At 49.9% G+C, this 17858-nt stretch overlaps 1 protein-coding gene across 20 annotated transcripts in view; it reads left to right on the forward strand.

The window, feature by feature from the left end:
• The window catches only part of DLG3 (discs large MAGUK scaffold protein 3), a 111732-nt gene that overhangs the window by 65967 nt on the left and 27907 nt on the right, over positions 1 to 17858 (forward strand). For 13 of the 20 annotated variants that reach the window (XM_083722796.1, XM_083722795.1, XM_083722810.1 and 10 more), the window contains 2 exons: positions 4550 to 4706; positions 5465 to 5567. In XM_083722796.1, coding sequence (XP_083578922.1) covers positions 4550 to 4706; positions 5465 to 5567 — 260 coding nt within the window. Of the gene's footprint in view, positions 1 to 289; positions 412 to 3156; positions 3314 to 4549; positions 4707 to 5022; positions 5189 to 5464; positions 5568 to 11259; positions 11413 to 11862; positions 12035 to 17858 lie in introns of those variants that run through there. The other 7 variants (XM_083722807.1, XM_083722802.1, XM_083722800.1 and 4 more) reach the window with 7 other exon arrangements.

The following is a 17858-nucleotide window of genomic DNA, read 5'->3' on the forward strand; positions in this document are numbered from 1 at the left end:
AGGGGAATGAACATGGGACCTTTTGCAAGCAAAGTATGTCACTCAGCTACAACCCTTCATGACCTTAAGAGTAGACTCAGTGAAATATACTCTGAGTCCTGTAGTGATTTCATACTCTTTATTGCAGCTTGTAAAACAGTGATTGAATTGTCCCCCAAACCTCAGGCTTTTATATACATTATTTACACAATGAGCCCCATCTGATTGGCTGATTCTGCTTCCCTTCTGAAGCCTGATTGGTCTTCTCCTGCAGGCCAATCAGTTGCTGCATTCTAGGATTCTACCTGCCTATTGTTCTAGGATCCAAGCTTAGTACATAACACCCCTCCCCGTTGCGCCCGGAAGGTTAGCATTCGTAGTCATTGAGGTATGCCGGTCACCTATGTATGCATTGTGGTCTCAGGTGTCTTGGTAAGGGTTCCTGGTTCTGGCTCTTGTTCTGGGGCTGCCGGCTGTGACGGGGCCATTGGGCCAGGTCCGCTGGTCCACTTGCTCATGGCTCTGGTTCCTGTGGCTGCTCGGCCTCAGGGGTTGCTTCTGGACTTCCTAGTTCTGCCTCCCTTACCCGCTCCTCCTGCTCTATGGGCCTCACCCCTCTGCTGTCCCCTTGGGATTCCTCTGTCCAGCCCTCCTCACAGTCCCCCCCGCCCCGGGAATTGTCACTGTAGTTGATAGCAGTGGCAGCGTCAGGCTTACCCAACCTCCGTTAGCACCTCATATAACATAGGGCCGGTTGCCCTGGTGACAGTGGCAGGTACTCATGCCGGGCCTGCCCCGAAATTCTTTGCGTACACTGGGTTGTGGGGCTGGAAGGTCCGGGGGTTCCTACCTTCCCCCACTGCTGCCTCGTCCTGGGCTCTATCAGGTTGAAGACGGTTCAGTCTTGTTGTGAGGCGCCGGCTCATGAGTAGTTTGGCCGGTCGTTGTGCTGGGGGTGCTATGCTGGGCTAGGAGAAAAGCAGTGAGGTGGTACTTCCAGTCCCCTTGCGTCATGTGGCGGAGGGCTTCCTTGGTGGTCTGCACCATGCACTATGCTTGGCTGTTGGTGGCGGGGTGGAACTGTGCCGATTGTGCGTGGCGGATGGCACTTTGCGTTGTGAAGGTCTAGAACTCCTCTGGCATGAATGCTGTTCTGCTGTCCGAGACGAGGGTGTCGGGAAACCCGTGGGTCACGAACAGCGTACGTAGTACTCAGATGGCTGCGGCCGTGGAAATGGATGGTACCAGGGCGACCCTGGAAGGATGTCCATCCCTGGAAGGGGCCAGTGAAGTCCACATGCAGGCAGGACCACGGCGCTCGGGCAGACACCCAGAGTTGGACGGGGGATCTGGGCAGGACTTCTGGCAGGTCTGGCAGTATTTAACCCAGGCCTCTATCTCCCCGTCGATTCCCGGCCAACACACATATCTCCTTGCAAGGGCCTTCATTTTCACTACCCCTGGGTGTGTTTTGTGTAGGGCTTTCGTGAGGACCTTTTGGCGAAGAGGCTGGGGAATGACCACTCTGCTTCCCCATAACAGGCACCGCTTGTGGGCTGACAGTTCATGTTTGTGGACTGTATAGCCCGCAAATTCCGGTTTGGGGTTGCTCCTGGGCCATCCCCACCACACCTATAGTCCAGGACCCGGGAGATGACCCTGTCCTTCATGGAGTGGCATTCTACTTCCGGCACCTGAATGGGGCAGTCAGGAAGCTGTTCCAAGCTCATGACGTCATGTGCGGGTGCTGGGTCGGGGCTGGTCTCAGGTAGTGGCAGTCTGTTGAGGGCGTCCGCATGGCCCATCACCTTCCCGGGCCGGTGGACCCTTTTATACTGGTAGCTGGTGAGGAAAATCAACCACCTGAGGATGCGGGGTGACATTACTTGAGGGATGTGCTCCTTGGGGGCAAGTAGGCCAAGTAGTGACTTGTGGTTGGTCACTACGGTAAAGAGGCACCAACCCAAGAAATTGTGAAATTTCTTTACTCCCTTCACGATTGCCAGGCCCTCTTTGTCTATTTGCAAATAGTTCCTCTCGGTCTGGAAAAAGTAAGCCATTGGCACCTCTCTTCCATCCAGAAGTTGGTGGCCTAGGATGGCGCCAACGCCATAGGGCGAGGCGTCGCATGCCAGCACCACCAGCAACCTCTCATCAAAGTGCGCTAGGACTGAGTTCGAGATTAGCAGGTCTTTGACTGCTTGGAACACGGCCTCCTGGCGCTGCCCCCACACCCATGGGGCCCACTTGTCCAACAGTCTGTGTAGGGGCTCCACTACCACTGCCTTGTGGGATAAGAAGGTAAAAGTTCAATAGTCCCAAGAAGGCCTGGAGTTCCACCTTACCCTTAGGTGCCGGGGCATCAAAATAGCCCGCACTTTGTCCCCAGTCGGGTGGACTATGTCTGTGTCCACTGTAAATGATAGAAAATTCACCTGTTGCACTCCTAGCAGACAGTTTTCCCACTTCACCTTGAGGTCGGCCGTCTGGAAACGGTGCAGGACGGTGCGGAGTCGGTCCCCGAACTCCCCCACGTGGCCCCAGTGATCAACACATCATCGAAGAAGAGTGTGACGCCAGGAATTCCTTTGAGGAGAGAGTCCATTAGATTTTGGAACATGCCTGGTGCGACGCTGACGCCAAATTGCAGCCTCTTGACGGAACGCGCCCCTGTGTGTTACAATTGTCTGTGCCTCCGCAGTGGCCTCGTCCACTGGCAACTGCTGATAGCCCTGGGCCAGGGCCAGCTTGCCAAGAATCTTAGACCCCGCCAGGGTGGCGAGGACATGGCTGACCACTGGCACCGGTTATGCATGAGCAGTAAGGGCCTTCTTTATGGTACATTTGCTTCCCTCCTGGAGCCTGGTTGGTCTTTTCCTGCAGGCCAATCAGTTGTTGAATTCTAGGATCCTACCTGCCTATTGTTCTAGGATCCAAGCTTAGTACATAACACTCAGAAAGGGCAGGAGCTTGCAGAACAATCGCCTAAAAACTCAATTTTCCACCTTTTCCATTTGCATGGCACAAAGACCGCTAGGGAAGCAGGGGTTAATGGCGCCTGGCATGCCTTCTCCCAACACCATGGGCTTGCTGGAGTCTGGTTCATCTCAACCTTTTCATGATGGCTCTTGTAGCCCCCCCCCCCCGAAAGCAGGGCAGAGGAGGGAGGGCTGGGAGAAGCTCAGATAAAATGCAGGCTGCTGCTGCTGCGCTCCCCAGTCTGCACTCTCAGAGAAGCTGCCACTATGATCACCGTCAATGTCTCTTCCTCCATGTCTTATGGGAAACGCCCTTTCCAGCAGCAACCCATTGCCAGACACAAAAGAAGGACCAGGTACCAGGGCTCTCTGTTCTGTACTTCTTCTTGGGGAGGGGTCTGTGAGGCCCCTTGCTGGGTGGGCAAGTAGGGGCATGGTCCAAGCCTTGTTCACAAGCCCTGGGGTCAGTTGGCTGCTCTTTGGGCACAGTGCTGCTTCCAGAAATCCTCCCGGGGTACACCTGCCTCTTCCAGCCCAGGACTTGGCATGTCCCCAGAGGGTCAAGGTAACAGAGCCCTAATATTGCACCTTCATTTGTCCAGAGAAAGGAAGAGGCAGAGCTAGTGAGCAATGGGGTTGTATGGGGGGCTTCCAGCTTTGAGGGCTGCAAAGTGAAAGGGGTAATGCTGGAAGTCTGCATGCATCAGGGGGAGGGAGGAATGGGCCGTGTGCCAGCAAAGGGGGCACTTCAGAGTTGGTCTTTGTTGATTTACATGCCAAAGGGGTGGACGGAATCTTGTTGCTTGCATTCTGCTTTCTATATATTTCCTACAAGGGCACTGGAAGGTCTCAGAAAGGGGTGGGGTGTTTTTCCAGCTCCCTTTTAGGCTGTCACTGGAGGGACTGCGAAGAGAAGCCACACCTTCCCTCTATCTTTGGCACCTAAAGGAATCCTGCCTCACAATAGCCACTTGCCAGCTATTCCCCCACCAACCTTCCCGGACCTTCTCCTTAAGACACAGGTAGTGTCTTTACTTTGTTTTCTTCTGCGACTACCACCACCACCAGCAGCAGCAGAATATATTCTGCAAAATATACGTCTTTGCATCATTTACACCAGACACAGAATTCACCTTTTCTTGGTGCAGAAGTGGGGACTAATCTTTCTGACTTATAGAGTGCACATATCATAACTGCCCAGGGATATAGGATCATGCATAAGACCAGCCAGTCAATGCAGAGAAATGGTATCAGCTTCCCATGAGATGGCAAGGTAGGAAGATTCCTGGTATTGCGCTCTTTCCAGTTCATTCTCCATACTGGCAATTTGTTTCTGCTCTGAAAAGTAAAATGTAACTCCATTGGCCCACCCACCCACCCACCCACACTACTCTTATTGCCCTATTGAAGGTGTTGCCCTACGTTTTTGAGATTTTAGGTTATGGTTGCAGCTCTACCGATTGTTCAGAGTGGGTAGCGGTTGTTGGGGGCCAACTGTGTGTTGCACATGGGATGTTGAATAATGTTCAGGTGGGCCCTGACTCTGCCCCCGGCTATGTATCCTCTTCATGTTTGCCTTCTGTCCTTTACAGGGAGCCCCGGAAGATCACCTTACATAAAGGCTCCACAGGCCTGGGCTTCAACATTGTGGGGGGTGAAGATGGCGAAGGCATCTTCGTCTCCTTCATCCTGGCAGGGGGCCCAGCGGACCTGAGTGGGGAGCTGCGGCGTGGAGATCGAATCCTCTCGGTGAGTAGAACATGAGGACCCTTTACTGGTGTTGCTCTGAGGTCTTATTTAATGCGAGGAGGTGGATTTGGAGAGTTCTCTGGGCTCTGGTACACAGTTGCTGCTGACCTCTGAACTGGGAAGCAAGCAGGTGGGAGCACCTGCCTCCCCCACCCCCCAACCTATCCTCCAGCCCTTCTCCAGGACTGGAGAGATTCTGCCCCAGGCACTAAGGTGTTAACCCACACAGAGCGGCTTTGCCCACACAGAGCAGCTCACCAGACCGGTCTGGCTTAGCCCAGCCCAGCATTGTGGAAGCTTGCTTCCTCTTCACTCTGAGAAGAGGGAGGGAAAAAACCAACACGCAGCTGAACCTCCCAGCTTGAGCTTCAATGGAGCCTGCGTGTGGGGCCCTGCAGCGTAACGCTTGCCCCTTAAATACACCGAAAGTGTGCAGAGGCCAGGGAGGCCACCTCCAGGAAGAAACAACCAAGCTTGGCCAGGTCTGGTTTTCATTTCCTGAGAAGCTGTGGCGTTTGTCATGCAGCTGAGCACCTGAGACAAGTTGCTCCCAGCATTTTGGATGCTGGAGGGGCCTGGGATGTGCAGCTATGGGGGATTGAGAGGGTTGGTGTGGGGCTGTGGCTGTCGCAGGGCGGGGGAAGGGGTGGAATGTTGCATGGTGGGAAATAAGTGTGCAGTGCCATCATAGGAGGAGCAGGTGGCACCAGCTTCCCCTTTTCAAGGTGAGTTGACAGAGGCGGGGTCTGTTTGTCCAGGTGAATGGCGTCAATCTCCGGAACGCGACCCATGAACAAGCAGCGGCTGCCTTGAAGAGGGCCGGGCAGACGGTCACCATTGTAGCCCAGTACAGGCCTGAAGGTAGGAAACTCCCGGGGGGGACCCGCTCCAACCTGCTCCCCTTGAACCTTTCACGAGAACCAGGATCTCCCTTTGAGTTGTGTGCCCTGGTGCCAAGTCCTATTCGGCCAAAGTTCTGAGAGGACAGCCAGGGCTGGCAAACACTGGATGAGAATGCCTCAAAGTCAGGATTCGCTGGTTTATTTCATTCCTACCCCACCTTCCTTCCCAGGAGCTCAAGGTGGTGCACAGAACCCTATCCTTCCCAACAAGAACTCTGTGAGGCAGGTTAAGCTGAGAGGCAGGGAATAGCCCAAGGTCACCCAGTGAGTTTCAAGACTGAGTGGGGATTTTAACCCTGGGCTCTTTAACGTGGAGTCTCTGCAGTGCCTGAGATTTGTTGAAAGGAGGAACTGGCAAGATTGGCAGCGGGATGTGGACGTTGGCCTTGGTAATCACACTGCTTGTTCCTAGGCTGGGGAAATAAGGTTGGATCTCTGTAGCTTAGGATGGGGAACTATTGGCACAGGTCCCAATTAATCCTTCATAACCATTTTCTCCATTTGTGATACTGAAAAAGAGCAGGTAGAGGCATTGCTGCCTTGACTGCTTATCCGAGCCCGCCCCCCCCCCCGCAAGCTCAGCCAGGTTGCCAGTCTCCGAAGAAAGCTGGGTTGAAATCACTTCTCTACAACTTTGCCTCGACTGCTTCCTGCAAGGATTTCTCCACAGGGAAGTCGATGGCGCAGAGCTCAACCAGCAGCCTTGAACTCCCTTGCCCATCAGTTCATGGGTGGGGACTTCTTCCACACGGTTTCTGCAGAGATCACTAGCTGTAACCGCACCACAAGGTTGGTGTTACTGAACATCACTTCTGGCTTGCATTATTATTATTATTACTATTATTATTAAATTTATTTTTATTAAATATTTTCTTGGTTGACAAAAGTACATGTCTTTTTCAGGTTGTACATTCTTTCTTTTAAATCAGTTACATTGGCTGTGAGACCTTAGTGCTGAGTACCATATAATGTTGGGGAAGAAGAGTGGGGAGACGAGGGGTGGGGTGGTGAGGCTCATATTCTTTTGTATAGTGTACATGTGGTGTTTTGTGTCAGCGTCAGCTGGGTAGGTTTTCTTTCTATTCATTTATTACATTTCCTTGGTAGTGTGAGAGGTTAGGGGCCCAGGGTGTGATTGGCACTGGCAGAGGAAGGGGAGTGCGGGGGGAGCGCATTGCCCCCAGCAGCGTGATCCCGGTAGCGCACCCCCACCCCCAGGACGCACACCAGCCACGCCCCCATCTGTTCTCCACCCCCCCCCCCCCCGTGCTGGCGCATGAAGCTCGGCCACTGGTGGTTGGTTGCCTGTGGTTGTCTGCAGTGGGGTTTGTCTGCATTTGTGACGGGGGCGGGGCTTGTTGAGTCAGGTAAGCCAGATTGATTCGTATGATTCTTCTCGTCTTGTTGTGCTGTGTATGTGATAAAGGGGAGCCATACTGGATTGAAGGCGTCCTCTTCTATTTGTCCCCATGTCAGTTTCAGTTTATTGGTTAGTTTTTCTAGTACAGTGGTACCTCAGTTTTTGAACGTCTCTGTTGACTAATGTTTCTGAACTCGGAACACCATAAACCCAGAAGTAAATGCTTCCGTTTTTGAACGCACCTTGGAAGTCGAACTTCTGAGGTGACTTCCTGTTTGAGTTTTCCGTTTTGAGGTTTCCGTATTGAGTTTTCGGTTTTCAAATGTTTTGGAACTCGAACGGTCTTCCGGAACAGATTATGTTCGAAAACCAAGGTTGCACTGTAAGACTGTTTCCCATACAATTTGATACCATTGGCTCATGTTTACTCCTCACAGATCTCTCCAGTGTCTAGCTATAAGGCTTCTGGCTGCTGAGAATAGGTGGGTTATGAGCTCTGCATAATGTGAGTGGGCATTACTAACTTGGACAATGTTGCATAAGACCAGTTCTGGGGTGACTTCTAATACCTGTTTAGTTATTTTGCATATCTCTTGAAGGACTGCTATCCAGAAGGGTTGGATTTTAGGACATTGCCACCACATGTAGAGGTGCAGCCTCTCCAACATCTTAGTGAGGTTCTTGAGCATATCAATGCCAGTTTCCGTGGTATTAAGTACCACCTGTGAGTTTCAGACTGAGTTTCCTTCTTTTGGCTGATATGGACAAAGGGAGGTTTAGACCACATTCTGGTCCCCACATTCTGGGGCTAATTTCATATCCTATGTCGTGCTCCCATTGTTGTTTGATTGTGTCAAGGGGGTTTGTGGGATTTTGGAGCAGCATTTTGTATATTGTGGAAACAATTCCTTTGCCATGCCCCCCTGCTGTCAGGAGAATGTTTTCAAAGCTGATCAAGGGTCCAATGGCTGCTGATTTTACTGCATGTAATTGATGGTGTGCTAGCCAAGGTACTTGCGTGTCCCGTAGCTTGTCTTGTATTTCTTGTGTTTTTGTAGAAGTCTTTTAGACAGTGTAGGCCTTTGGCTTGTCATATTTTAATCTGGAGGTTTTGTGCTGTGTGTTGGAATAGTGGGTGATAGGCCAGGGGGGTTAGTGGGGATGGGGATAGTTTGCCTATTTTTCCCCTCCATGCTTTAAACGTGGACTGTGTGAACCTGCTCTGGCTTGCTTTTTAATCTTTTCCTGCCACCTTCTTTGAGTCAGGAACTTGAGAGGCTTCCTTCTGCGACTCTAGTTCCCTATCAGGCGTTCTGCAGTGGTTTCTTTGGGAAGCACATCTGCCCTTCCTCTTCAGCAGGAAGTGTCTGTGTGTTTAGGAGAGAGATCTGAAAAGCAGAAGACCCGATCCAAAAACAGAAACGAAAATTAAAAAGTGTTGTATGGCCCACCACTGCATGAGCCCTGCAAGATGTGGGGCTGCAGGTTAAATAACTTAAGGAAAGCCTGGCTGCTGGTTGAGGCCAAAGACCTTTCTAGTTATGCACCCTAGTTTCAAGTGGACAAACAGATCCCTGTTGGAAGACTGCAGACAGGACCAGAGGGCTCTGATGACTTGTGATTCCGGTACTGAGGGGCATACTGCCTCCAACGATGGAGTGAAACACTAAGATCTCAGTTAATAGCCCCAGATAGCTTTATCTTTCATGGAATTGTTCATTCCTGTCTCTGTGACCCCTGTCTGGAGAATGTACTTGGTCCCTCAGGGTCTTTACAATTCAGCCATATAGAGGCCGGGCCACCCATTAAGCAAGGCGAGGCAACCGCCTCAGGTGGCAGGATCCACAGGGGCAGCAGATCTTGGTCTTTATTCTCCCCTTGTTCCCAGTGTAGACCTTCACTCATCCCTTATTCCTTGGAGGGAGGTGTGTGCTATTTTGTGGTACACCTCAGGTGCCAAAATGTCTTGTACCAGCCCTGAGCCATGTGTTTTGCAGATGTTTTGCCTGATCCTTTGCTCTTGCTTAGAGTTGAGTATCCACACACCCCCACCCCGATTTACTTATGAGTTTTGGAACATAGCTGTCAACCGTCCCTTATTTGGCGGGAAACTCCCTTATCCCTGCTGCTGTCCCAGATTGATGATGTCCCTTAAATTTCCTGGGTTTCATGCTTGCCCGGCTCGGGAGGGAAGCAGCGGCTCGGGGTCCTCCGCCTCGAGTGAGAGCGCTCAGAAGCTGTCGCATCTCCGTCTCTTCCTTTTCCCCCTCAGGGGTGCGTCGTGAGGAGATGGGTGGCGGTGGGCGGGCAGGCAGCTCCGCTCTTGAGAGACGTCCACCGCGCTGCCAGGGGAAGCCGTAGGTGGCAGTGGGGGCTGCGGTGGCGGCGACTGAGGAGGTAGCCTGAGGGAGGAGGAAGATGAGGGGTTGGGGAGGGACACAGAAGGGTGGCGCTTCAGCGGCCGTGGCGGCACCGCAACCGCCTCATGCCGGGTTGGGGCAGCGTGGGCGAGAGTCTCTCTCCCTCTCTCTCGGGCAGGAAAGGGCCGATGGAACTCCTTACGCCAGGACGGTGACAGCCCCGATGTGCTGCTTAGCATACCCTCCAACCACTGCAGCATCTTAATGTAGTGATTTCCCCCTCTGCATCCCTTTCATAACTCTATTTTTATAAGTCATTTGTCCATCCATAGTTCAAATTTTTACTACAAGTTTTCTGTCAATCCTACCAATGTATGTAACTCTTTCCAATAGCTCTTCAAATAAATTATAAACTTTCCCCATTCCTTATTAAAGAGGTCCTCTTCCTGCTTTCTAATTCTGCCTGTAAGCTTTGCCACCTGTACATCAATTTTGTCTGCCACTCTTCTCTGGTGGGAGTTGTAGACCCTTGGGATCATCTAGTCCAACCCCCTGCAAAACACAGTCAGTCGCAGCCAAAGCAGCATGGCTCCATGAGTGCGGGATTTCTCTATAAGCTAAGCCAAAATCCCTTATTTTGGCTGCTGGTCCCTTATTTTCAAATCTGTAAGTTAACAACTATGTTATGGTATTTGTGTTTTGGTATGAAGAAATGGGATAAAAATGCTTTTGATAAACATGTCGGGTGGAAGGGGTGGCACTATGAATAAGAAGTGCTTCATGTTGAAACTTTATTAACAGCACCAATAATTGGACTTTGGAGTCATATTGCACAGGAGGCAGCAAGGCCTGTTTTAATGATTCAGTGGATGGGGGGGGGGGGGTTGGAGTTGCCATCTTTCCCCTGCCCCACCTTCATGGCGATTTCAGTGCCTCAAACAGCTGTATAGCAGGAAGAAGTTCCACAGGTCAAGCTTTCCAGAGGCTTGCAAATGAATCCTGGGGGAAACTGCATCTCTCGATTTATTTGCTTGCTGTCTAACAGTTGCACAGGAGCTGTGCAAAAACGATAAAAGGTGGCAACCATCTCCCATTAGCTTGTGTGTATGCCTAGGGCTTGTCGATCAGAAGGTCGGCGGTTCGAATCCCCGCGATGGGGTGCTCCTGCCAACCTAGCAGTTTAAAAGCACATCAGAGTGCAAGTAGATAAATAGGTACCGCTCTGGCGGGAAGGTAAACGGCTTTTCCGTGCGCTGCTCTGGTTTCACCAGAGGCAGCTTAGTCATGGTAGCCACATGACCCGGAAGCTGTACGCCGGCTCCCTCAGCCAGTAAAGCGAGATGAGCATCACAACCCCAGAGTCGTTCACGACTGGACCTAATGGTCAGGGGTCCCTTTACCTTTCCCCCCCTTTCTCCCCCTTTTTTTTGCATTAATACGCATCCAATGTGGGGGGAAACGGTCTGCGGACACAGCACGCAACAGGGTTATTGGACGATAAGCGCTAGCAATTGCAGAGGCGCAGGCGGTCATTGGAGGAAAAATATTGATTGACGTGGCAGGGGCGGTGCCAATCGGTGGGTCAGTAGACAGAGGTTGAGGTGAGAAGCAGGGACAGTGACCTTAGCGCTAAGCGGAGTATCGGAAGTGGGACTTGGAGGAGGAGGGCGGGGCGGCTTTGCGGCGGGGTTGGGATTGGTTCCTGGACGAACTCGGGACCGGTGGGCGGGACATGTGTAAGGGGAGCGCGGGCTTGCGATTGGGCCGGGGGGCAGGCCTCAAAGGGAGCTCGCGCGGCGATTGGGCGGAGGCTCGGCACACGGGAGGGCGGTGCTTGCATTGAGGGAGGGCCTCCCGCGACTGGACAGAGCGGGGAGGGCCGGTCCTCCAGTTGGACGAAGCCGGCTGCGGAGGCGGGGCTTCGGCGTTCCCGCCCGTGCGGGTGGCTTCGCTTTGTGCGATAAGGGGCCCGGCCAGGGTAGGGAGGACTGGGCGGCGGGTGGGAGGAGCTGCCGCTGATGCGGGAAGGCGCCGCGGCAGGTAAAGGAGGATCCCTTTTTGAAAAAAGAAGCCCCTCTCCTGTTGTAAGTGAAGAAATAGACGGCGGGGAGGCGGGGGGAGTGCGCGCCCCACAGGGTAGCCTGGGAGGCGAGTGACCGGCTGGCCCCCATCCCTGTCGGCGGCGGGGGCGCTAGTGTTAGCGTCGAAACTGACCGCTCCTCCCGGGCTGTGGCCAGATGGCCCCGGCGGTGGCTCATTTATTCCCTTAAGTCTCCTTGAGGCGATGCGCCGGCGAGCTCCCTCAGGCTCAAGGGTGTGTGGGGGGTGTAAAATAATAATAATAATAATAATAATAATAATAATAATAATAATAATAATAATTAATAATATTGCTAATGCTGTTCCTGTTAAGCTAGGCGTTTACGGGAAGGGGGCGGGCGGCACATGCTGGCGAGGGATTCGAGCGCCCCTCCCCCTGCTCCGCCAAGGTGGATTTAATCACTTAACAGTCATTTTGCGGCGGACCCTGCCTTTCTTACTCCTCGGGAAGGTTGAGGCGGCGTATCTCTCCTTTTATCTCCGCCTCTCTCTCTCCCCTGACTCGCGCGGCTCTCGAAAAGCTGCCCTTAGAGCAGCCCTGCCAGGTAGGCTGGGCTGAAATAAAGGGCTCTCTCACCCGTGGCGCGAGTAGCCCCAGCAAATAAGGTGAGCGAATTGGACCCTGAAGTCCTGGTTAGCTGCTGCACTGCACTGATGGGTGTATGTAGTTAAAATATATATATCTAAAATAAAAAGCATGGCTGTTGTGAATATGGTTACTCGCCCTTTGCCAGCTGGTGCCCCTAAAAGAGAATAGAAATCTACCTTGTGGCGAGTCAGACCATTGGTCTATCTGGCTCAGTTTTGCTTATTGTTATTAATTCAATTTGTATGCTGCCCTTCATCCGAAAATCCTAGGGGAATTCACAACACAGAAATACAAAATGAGAGCACCAGAAAACATACCGGTAATAAGATAAAAACAAACCAATGTCCCCCTCCCACAAACGCATTTAAAAGGCCACAGGACGTTAATCAGCCAAATGCCTGCTTGGCACTGAGTGGCAGCTGCTGGTCACTGAGCTATGTTCTTTTCCTCCCAGGGAAGGGACAAATTGAGAGGGAGGAAACAAATTGGCTTGCTTGGGCCTGAGAGGCAGTCTCGCCCTTCTGCAAGTCCCCTTTCAATCTGTTCTAAAAACCCCATGGCAGAATAAGTTGCCTGTAAGCATGGCAAGCTGGAGGGAGGGCAGGCTGCAAAGGATTGTAGGTGGCTAACTGAGGCTGGAGTTAAAAGAGCTTCTCTGTAAGAGAGGCCAGTGGCAGCCAGTAGGTATGACGGATGGTTCTACAGGTTTTCCTGTGTTTGGAAGTAGCACCCAATGCCAATGAGCTGAAGGAGCTTCTTAGGGGATCATTGTGCCCATGAATAGCCTTTGCATTGTAAGGAGCAGTGCCTCCTTTGTCTTGTGCCAGGCTCAAGCTGTGTAGTGCACATAAAGGCAACAGGTGTCTCCTTTTCTTGGAAAGCTGTGTCCTTGCAATTGGGATTAGTGTGTGGCCTGCGTCCAAGTGTGTGGGTGGTGTAGCCAGTAGTCGTGCTTGGTGCAAATTTGATGTGAGTTGTGGGACTTGGTAGTGTTTGAATGGTGGTTATGCTATTCCCAAAGAGAATTTGTTACACAATACACAGTCTTTCCCTTCCAAAACCAGTGGCTATTCAATGCCTGTGATAAATATTTGGTTTCGAAGCTCAAGAACTGTCTAGGAGTAGGGACCCATTTACAGTATTTTGGGCAGAGCTGTGGTTGTTGGTTAAAGGTAAAGGTACCCCTGCCCGTACGGGCCAGTCTCGCCAGACTCTGGGGTTGTGCGCCCATCTCACTCAAGAGGCCAGGGGCCAGCGCTGTCCGAAGACACTTCTGGGTCACGTGGCCAGCGTGACATCGCTGCTCTGGCGAGCCAGAGCTGCACACGGAAACGCCGTTTACCTTCCCGCTAGAAAGCGGTCCCTATTTATCTACTTGCACCCGAGGGTGCTTTCAAACTGCTAGGTTCGCAGGAGCTGGGACCGAGCAACGGGAGCGCACCCCGCCGCGGGGATTCGAACCGCCGACCTTTCGATCGGCAAGTCCTAGGCGCTGAGGCTTTTACCCACAGCGCCACCCGCGTCCCATGAGGTTGTTGGTTATCTGTCTTTAATTAGATCCTTGCTGAAAGATTCAATGATGCAAAGGCTGGTGGCAGTATCATTAGTTATATAGTATTTCACTGACCGAAGCCAGCCACTTTCAGATTGGAGTAAGTGGCTAGGGAGAAGGAGTTGCTGATCACAAAGAGAGAGAGATGGCCATATGAACACTGAACTTGTGCTTGAGAAGGATAAACGTCACACTGAATGCAACATTTTAAAAGTAGGAGGTTGTGTATTTAATCCCCTCACAAAGTAGTAGCGGGTGGGGTGAGAGCAATCAGAGCTAGCTGTATTAGGCTGAGTAGCAGCTGCTAAGGTGAGTAATCCAGAGATTCTCCAGAGAAAAACCTGAACAACTGGGATTTGCTGTTTCCTAGCTTTGCATGTTGCTGACCCCTAGCTGCACTTAGTTCAGGAACTTAAATAGTACACAGCAAAAGGTGTTGCCTGACATGGCCTCACTTATTTTGTCACAGGTGTCTTCCGGTTTTATGCATTATTTTCTCTAGGAAGGTTGTCTGTACATTGTAACTTGGTCATGGATATTTTCTGATCCTGTTCTATTCTGCTACATTCCTCCTTAAAGAGGGTGTGGAAGAAATTCTACAAGTGCAGCAGGCATACCAGGTAAGGGAGATAGAAAAACAGAACAGGGAAGAGCTGCCAATTACAGCCATCACTTGCTTCTGTGTAGTGACTAGTCCATGATGCGTGTTGCCTCTTAGTGCAGAAAGGGAAGTTGGTTTGTACACTTGTATTTCAGGTTTCATTTGCAAAGTGAGATTTAGTAAAGTAACCTGAGCCACAATGTGGGTTGGGTGCTTGTGTTCAGCAAAAATGGAGCTGGAGATTTACAGCAGCTGCTAGCTAAATGTTAGAAATGCCATTTGGCTTTGAAGTGTTTGGCCTTACTGAACTGTATAATATGTTTAAATGACAGCTCCATTAGTATCCAGAGTCAGTGTAAAAAGGAGCTTTGTTATTTTTAATGTCATGCTGAAGAGTGTAGCACCAGAGACCTCTGAGAAAAGCCAGCAGCATCTGAAGGGCTTTTAGGTATGCAAGCATTTTGCTGTTCAGGGCCTTCTTAAGCTATGTTGCTCCCAGCATTGAGCTTTTGGGCTAGTGGGAACCTGTCTAAAACCAAAAAGACTCTGCGGTGGCCATGAATGTCAGAGACAGACTTCTGAACTTGTGGAATTCTTCATTACTTTAGGGCAGATGGGCTTTGTAGCTGAGGGCCAACTGGGTGGTTAAATCAAAAGTTCTAAGGTGGCAACTTAAAAAAACCCAATTTTAGCACAGATCTGAATGTCTCCTTCCTGCAGTTACATGATACTGCATTTCTAAGGCAGTTTAACATGCACTTGTGTTAACACTCAACATATAAATAAGAGGAACCCTCAAGCAGGGATTGGCATTACTGTGGATAGAACAGAAAATAATGGGATTATAAGATGGCAGTGGAACTTCATGTACATTGGCAGAGTGTGAAGACTGGTTAATGGAATATTTGGAATGCAGTTGAACACATTGAAGTAGTGGAGATATGAACTGACCCATAAGCTGTGTTCAGCCTTTAAAATACCCATGGCCCATATTTGTTAGCCTTTGAAGTATGTGATCATGCAGTAAAAGAAAACAAACCCCTACTGTCAGAACCTGTAGTTTTTCTTGTTCTGGTTTCTTTTCCCTGCTATAAGACGGAGTGAAGCCATGCCTTTCAGTCTCAGGAAAGTGATCAAAGAGTGTTCTGAGCTTGGCAATGATGGTATACAGGTGAAACTCGAAAAATTAGAATATCGTGGAAAAGTTCATTTATTTCAGTAATTCAACTTAAAAGGTGAAACTAATACATGAGATAGACCCATAACATGCAAAGCGAGATATGTCAATCCTTTATTTGTTATAATTGTGATGATCATGGCGTATAGCTGATGAAAACTGCAAATTAACAATCTCAGAAAATTAGAATATTGTGTAAAGGTGCAGTAGCTATTCAATCCATAGCACCTGCAATGGGTTCCTGAGCCTTTAAATGGTCTCTCAGTCTGGTTCAGTAGGAAGCACAATCATGAGGAAGGCTGCTGACCTGACAGTTGTGCAGAAAGCCATCATTGAGACTCTCAATTAGGAGAGGTAATTGCAGAAGAAGTTGGATGTTCCCAAAGTGCTGTATTGAAGCACATTAATGGAAAGTTATGCGAAAGGGGAAAGTGTGGAAGAAAAAGGTGCACAAGCAGCAGGGATGACCGCAACCTGGAGAGGATTGTCAAGAAAAGACCATTCAAACGTGTTGGGGACTTTCACAAGGAGTGGACTGAGGCTGGAGTTAGTGCATCAAGAGCCACCACACACAGACGGATCCTGGAGATGGGCTTCAAATGTCGTATTCCTCTTGTCAAGCCGCTTCTGAACAAGAAACAACATCAGAAGCGTCTTACCTGGGCTAAAAAAAAAAGAACTGGTCTGTTGCTCAGTGGTCCCAAGTCCTCTTTTCTGATGAGAACAACTTTTGCATCTCATTTGGAAACCAAGGACCCAGAGTCTGGAGGAAGAATGGGGAGGCACACAATGCCAGATGCTTGAAGTGCAGTGTGAAGTTTCCACAGTCTGTGTTGATTTGGGGAGCCATGTCATCAGCTGGTGTTGGTCCACTGTGCTTCATTAAGTCCAGGGTCAACGCAGCTGTCTACCAGGAGATTTTGGAGCACTTCATGCTTCCTTCCACAAACGAGCTTTATGGGGACACTGACTTCATTTTCCAGCAGGTCTTGGCACCTGCCCACACTGCCAAAATACCAAAACCTGGTTCAGTGCCCATGGGATTACTGTGCTTGATTGGCCAGCAAACTTGCCTGACCCGAACCGCATAGAGAATCTATGGGGCATTGCCAAGAGAAAGATGAGAGACATGAGACCGAGCAATGCAGAAGAGCTGAAGGCTGCTACTGAAGCATCCTGGTCTTCCATAACACCTCAGCAGTGCCACAGGATGATAGCATCCATGCCACGCCACATTGAGGCAGTAATTGATGCAAAAGGGACCCAAACCAAGTACTGAGTACATATGCATGCTTCTACTTCTCAGAGGTCCAATATTGCTCTATTTGCAATCCTTGTTTTGCTGATTTCATTTAATATTCTAATTTTCTGAGATTGTTAATTTGCAGTTTTCATCAGCTGTACGCCATGATCATCACAATTATAACAAATAAAGCCTTGACATATCTCGCTTTGCATGTCATGAGTCTATCTCATGTATTAGTTTCCCCTTTTAAGTTGAATTACTGAAATAAGTGAACTTTTCCACAATATTCTAATTTTTCGAGTTTCACCTGTAATTACTGTGAAAAGCAAAACAAAAGTTCTCACTTGCTCCCAGTACCCTAAGCATATAACCAGAGAAATTAGTGTAGAAGGAACATTCTGATACCTCTGTGGGACTATCTGTTCTGCCAGATATGGCTAGCAAATCCCAAGTGAAAATAATTTTAAGTGGATAGTTTTTAGTCTAAACCTCTCAAAGAAGATGGGCAGGATACAAATATGTCTTCTAACATAAGACGCAGGCATTACCTTGGAATTGCAATCCCTCCCTCAGGGTGTAGTGATTCTAATGGCACTGCACATAAGATATGGCACCAAATGAGGCTTTGAGGCTTACTGATCAGGAATAGACACTGTAGATAGTCAACATGATCTCTGTCTTTCTGGATCTTGTACTGTATGGCTAAAACTCACATAAGGATAGTATTTTCTTAATCTTTTAATTGTATTGAATCTTGCAGTTATTTCAGGGAAAAGATTCATTTATTCTTTGCTGCTATCTTACAATACAGTGTGAGCCTGATAGGCTAACAGGTTTGCCTTTATAATTTTATCGTAGTGGGCAATTCATTTCAAGCATTGATGATGAAATGGTATACTGGGAGGTAGGAGGTTTTCAATCTGCTCGCTTCTCAGGCTTGCATTTGTGGCAATTCTGCTGTGTGCAACCTGCAGCTAAAATGCTGTAAGCTGCAGAAAGGAAGAGATTAACCCTCTCAGTCAAAATGCACCTCACTGTCAACTTGAGCTGAGTGAGTAAACTACTGTGGTTAGTGTGGGATGATGTATTCCTGGCTCTCACAAAAACCTTCATGCAGCTTGATGCTCAGCCTAATACTGAAGCTTTGCAGCCAGCTAGAGGTTAATATAGCAACTGCTTCCCTTACTAGCTGGGTTTACCATAGAAACAAATCCTGTAGGAGAGTGGGGGTTGGGTTTACAGCAAACACAAAACCATCGTGTCAA

The sequence above is a fragment of the Podarcis gaigeae genome, assembly GCF_964106915.1.
Source record: "Podarcis gaigeae genome assembly, chromosome: Z".
NCBI classification, from domain to species: domain Eukaryota; kingdom Metazoa; phylum Chordata; class Lepidosauria; order Squamata; family Lacertidae; genus Podarcis; species Podarcis gaigeae.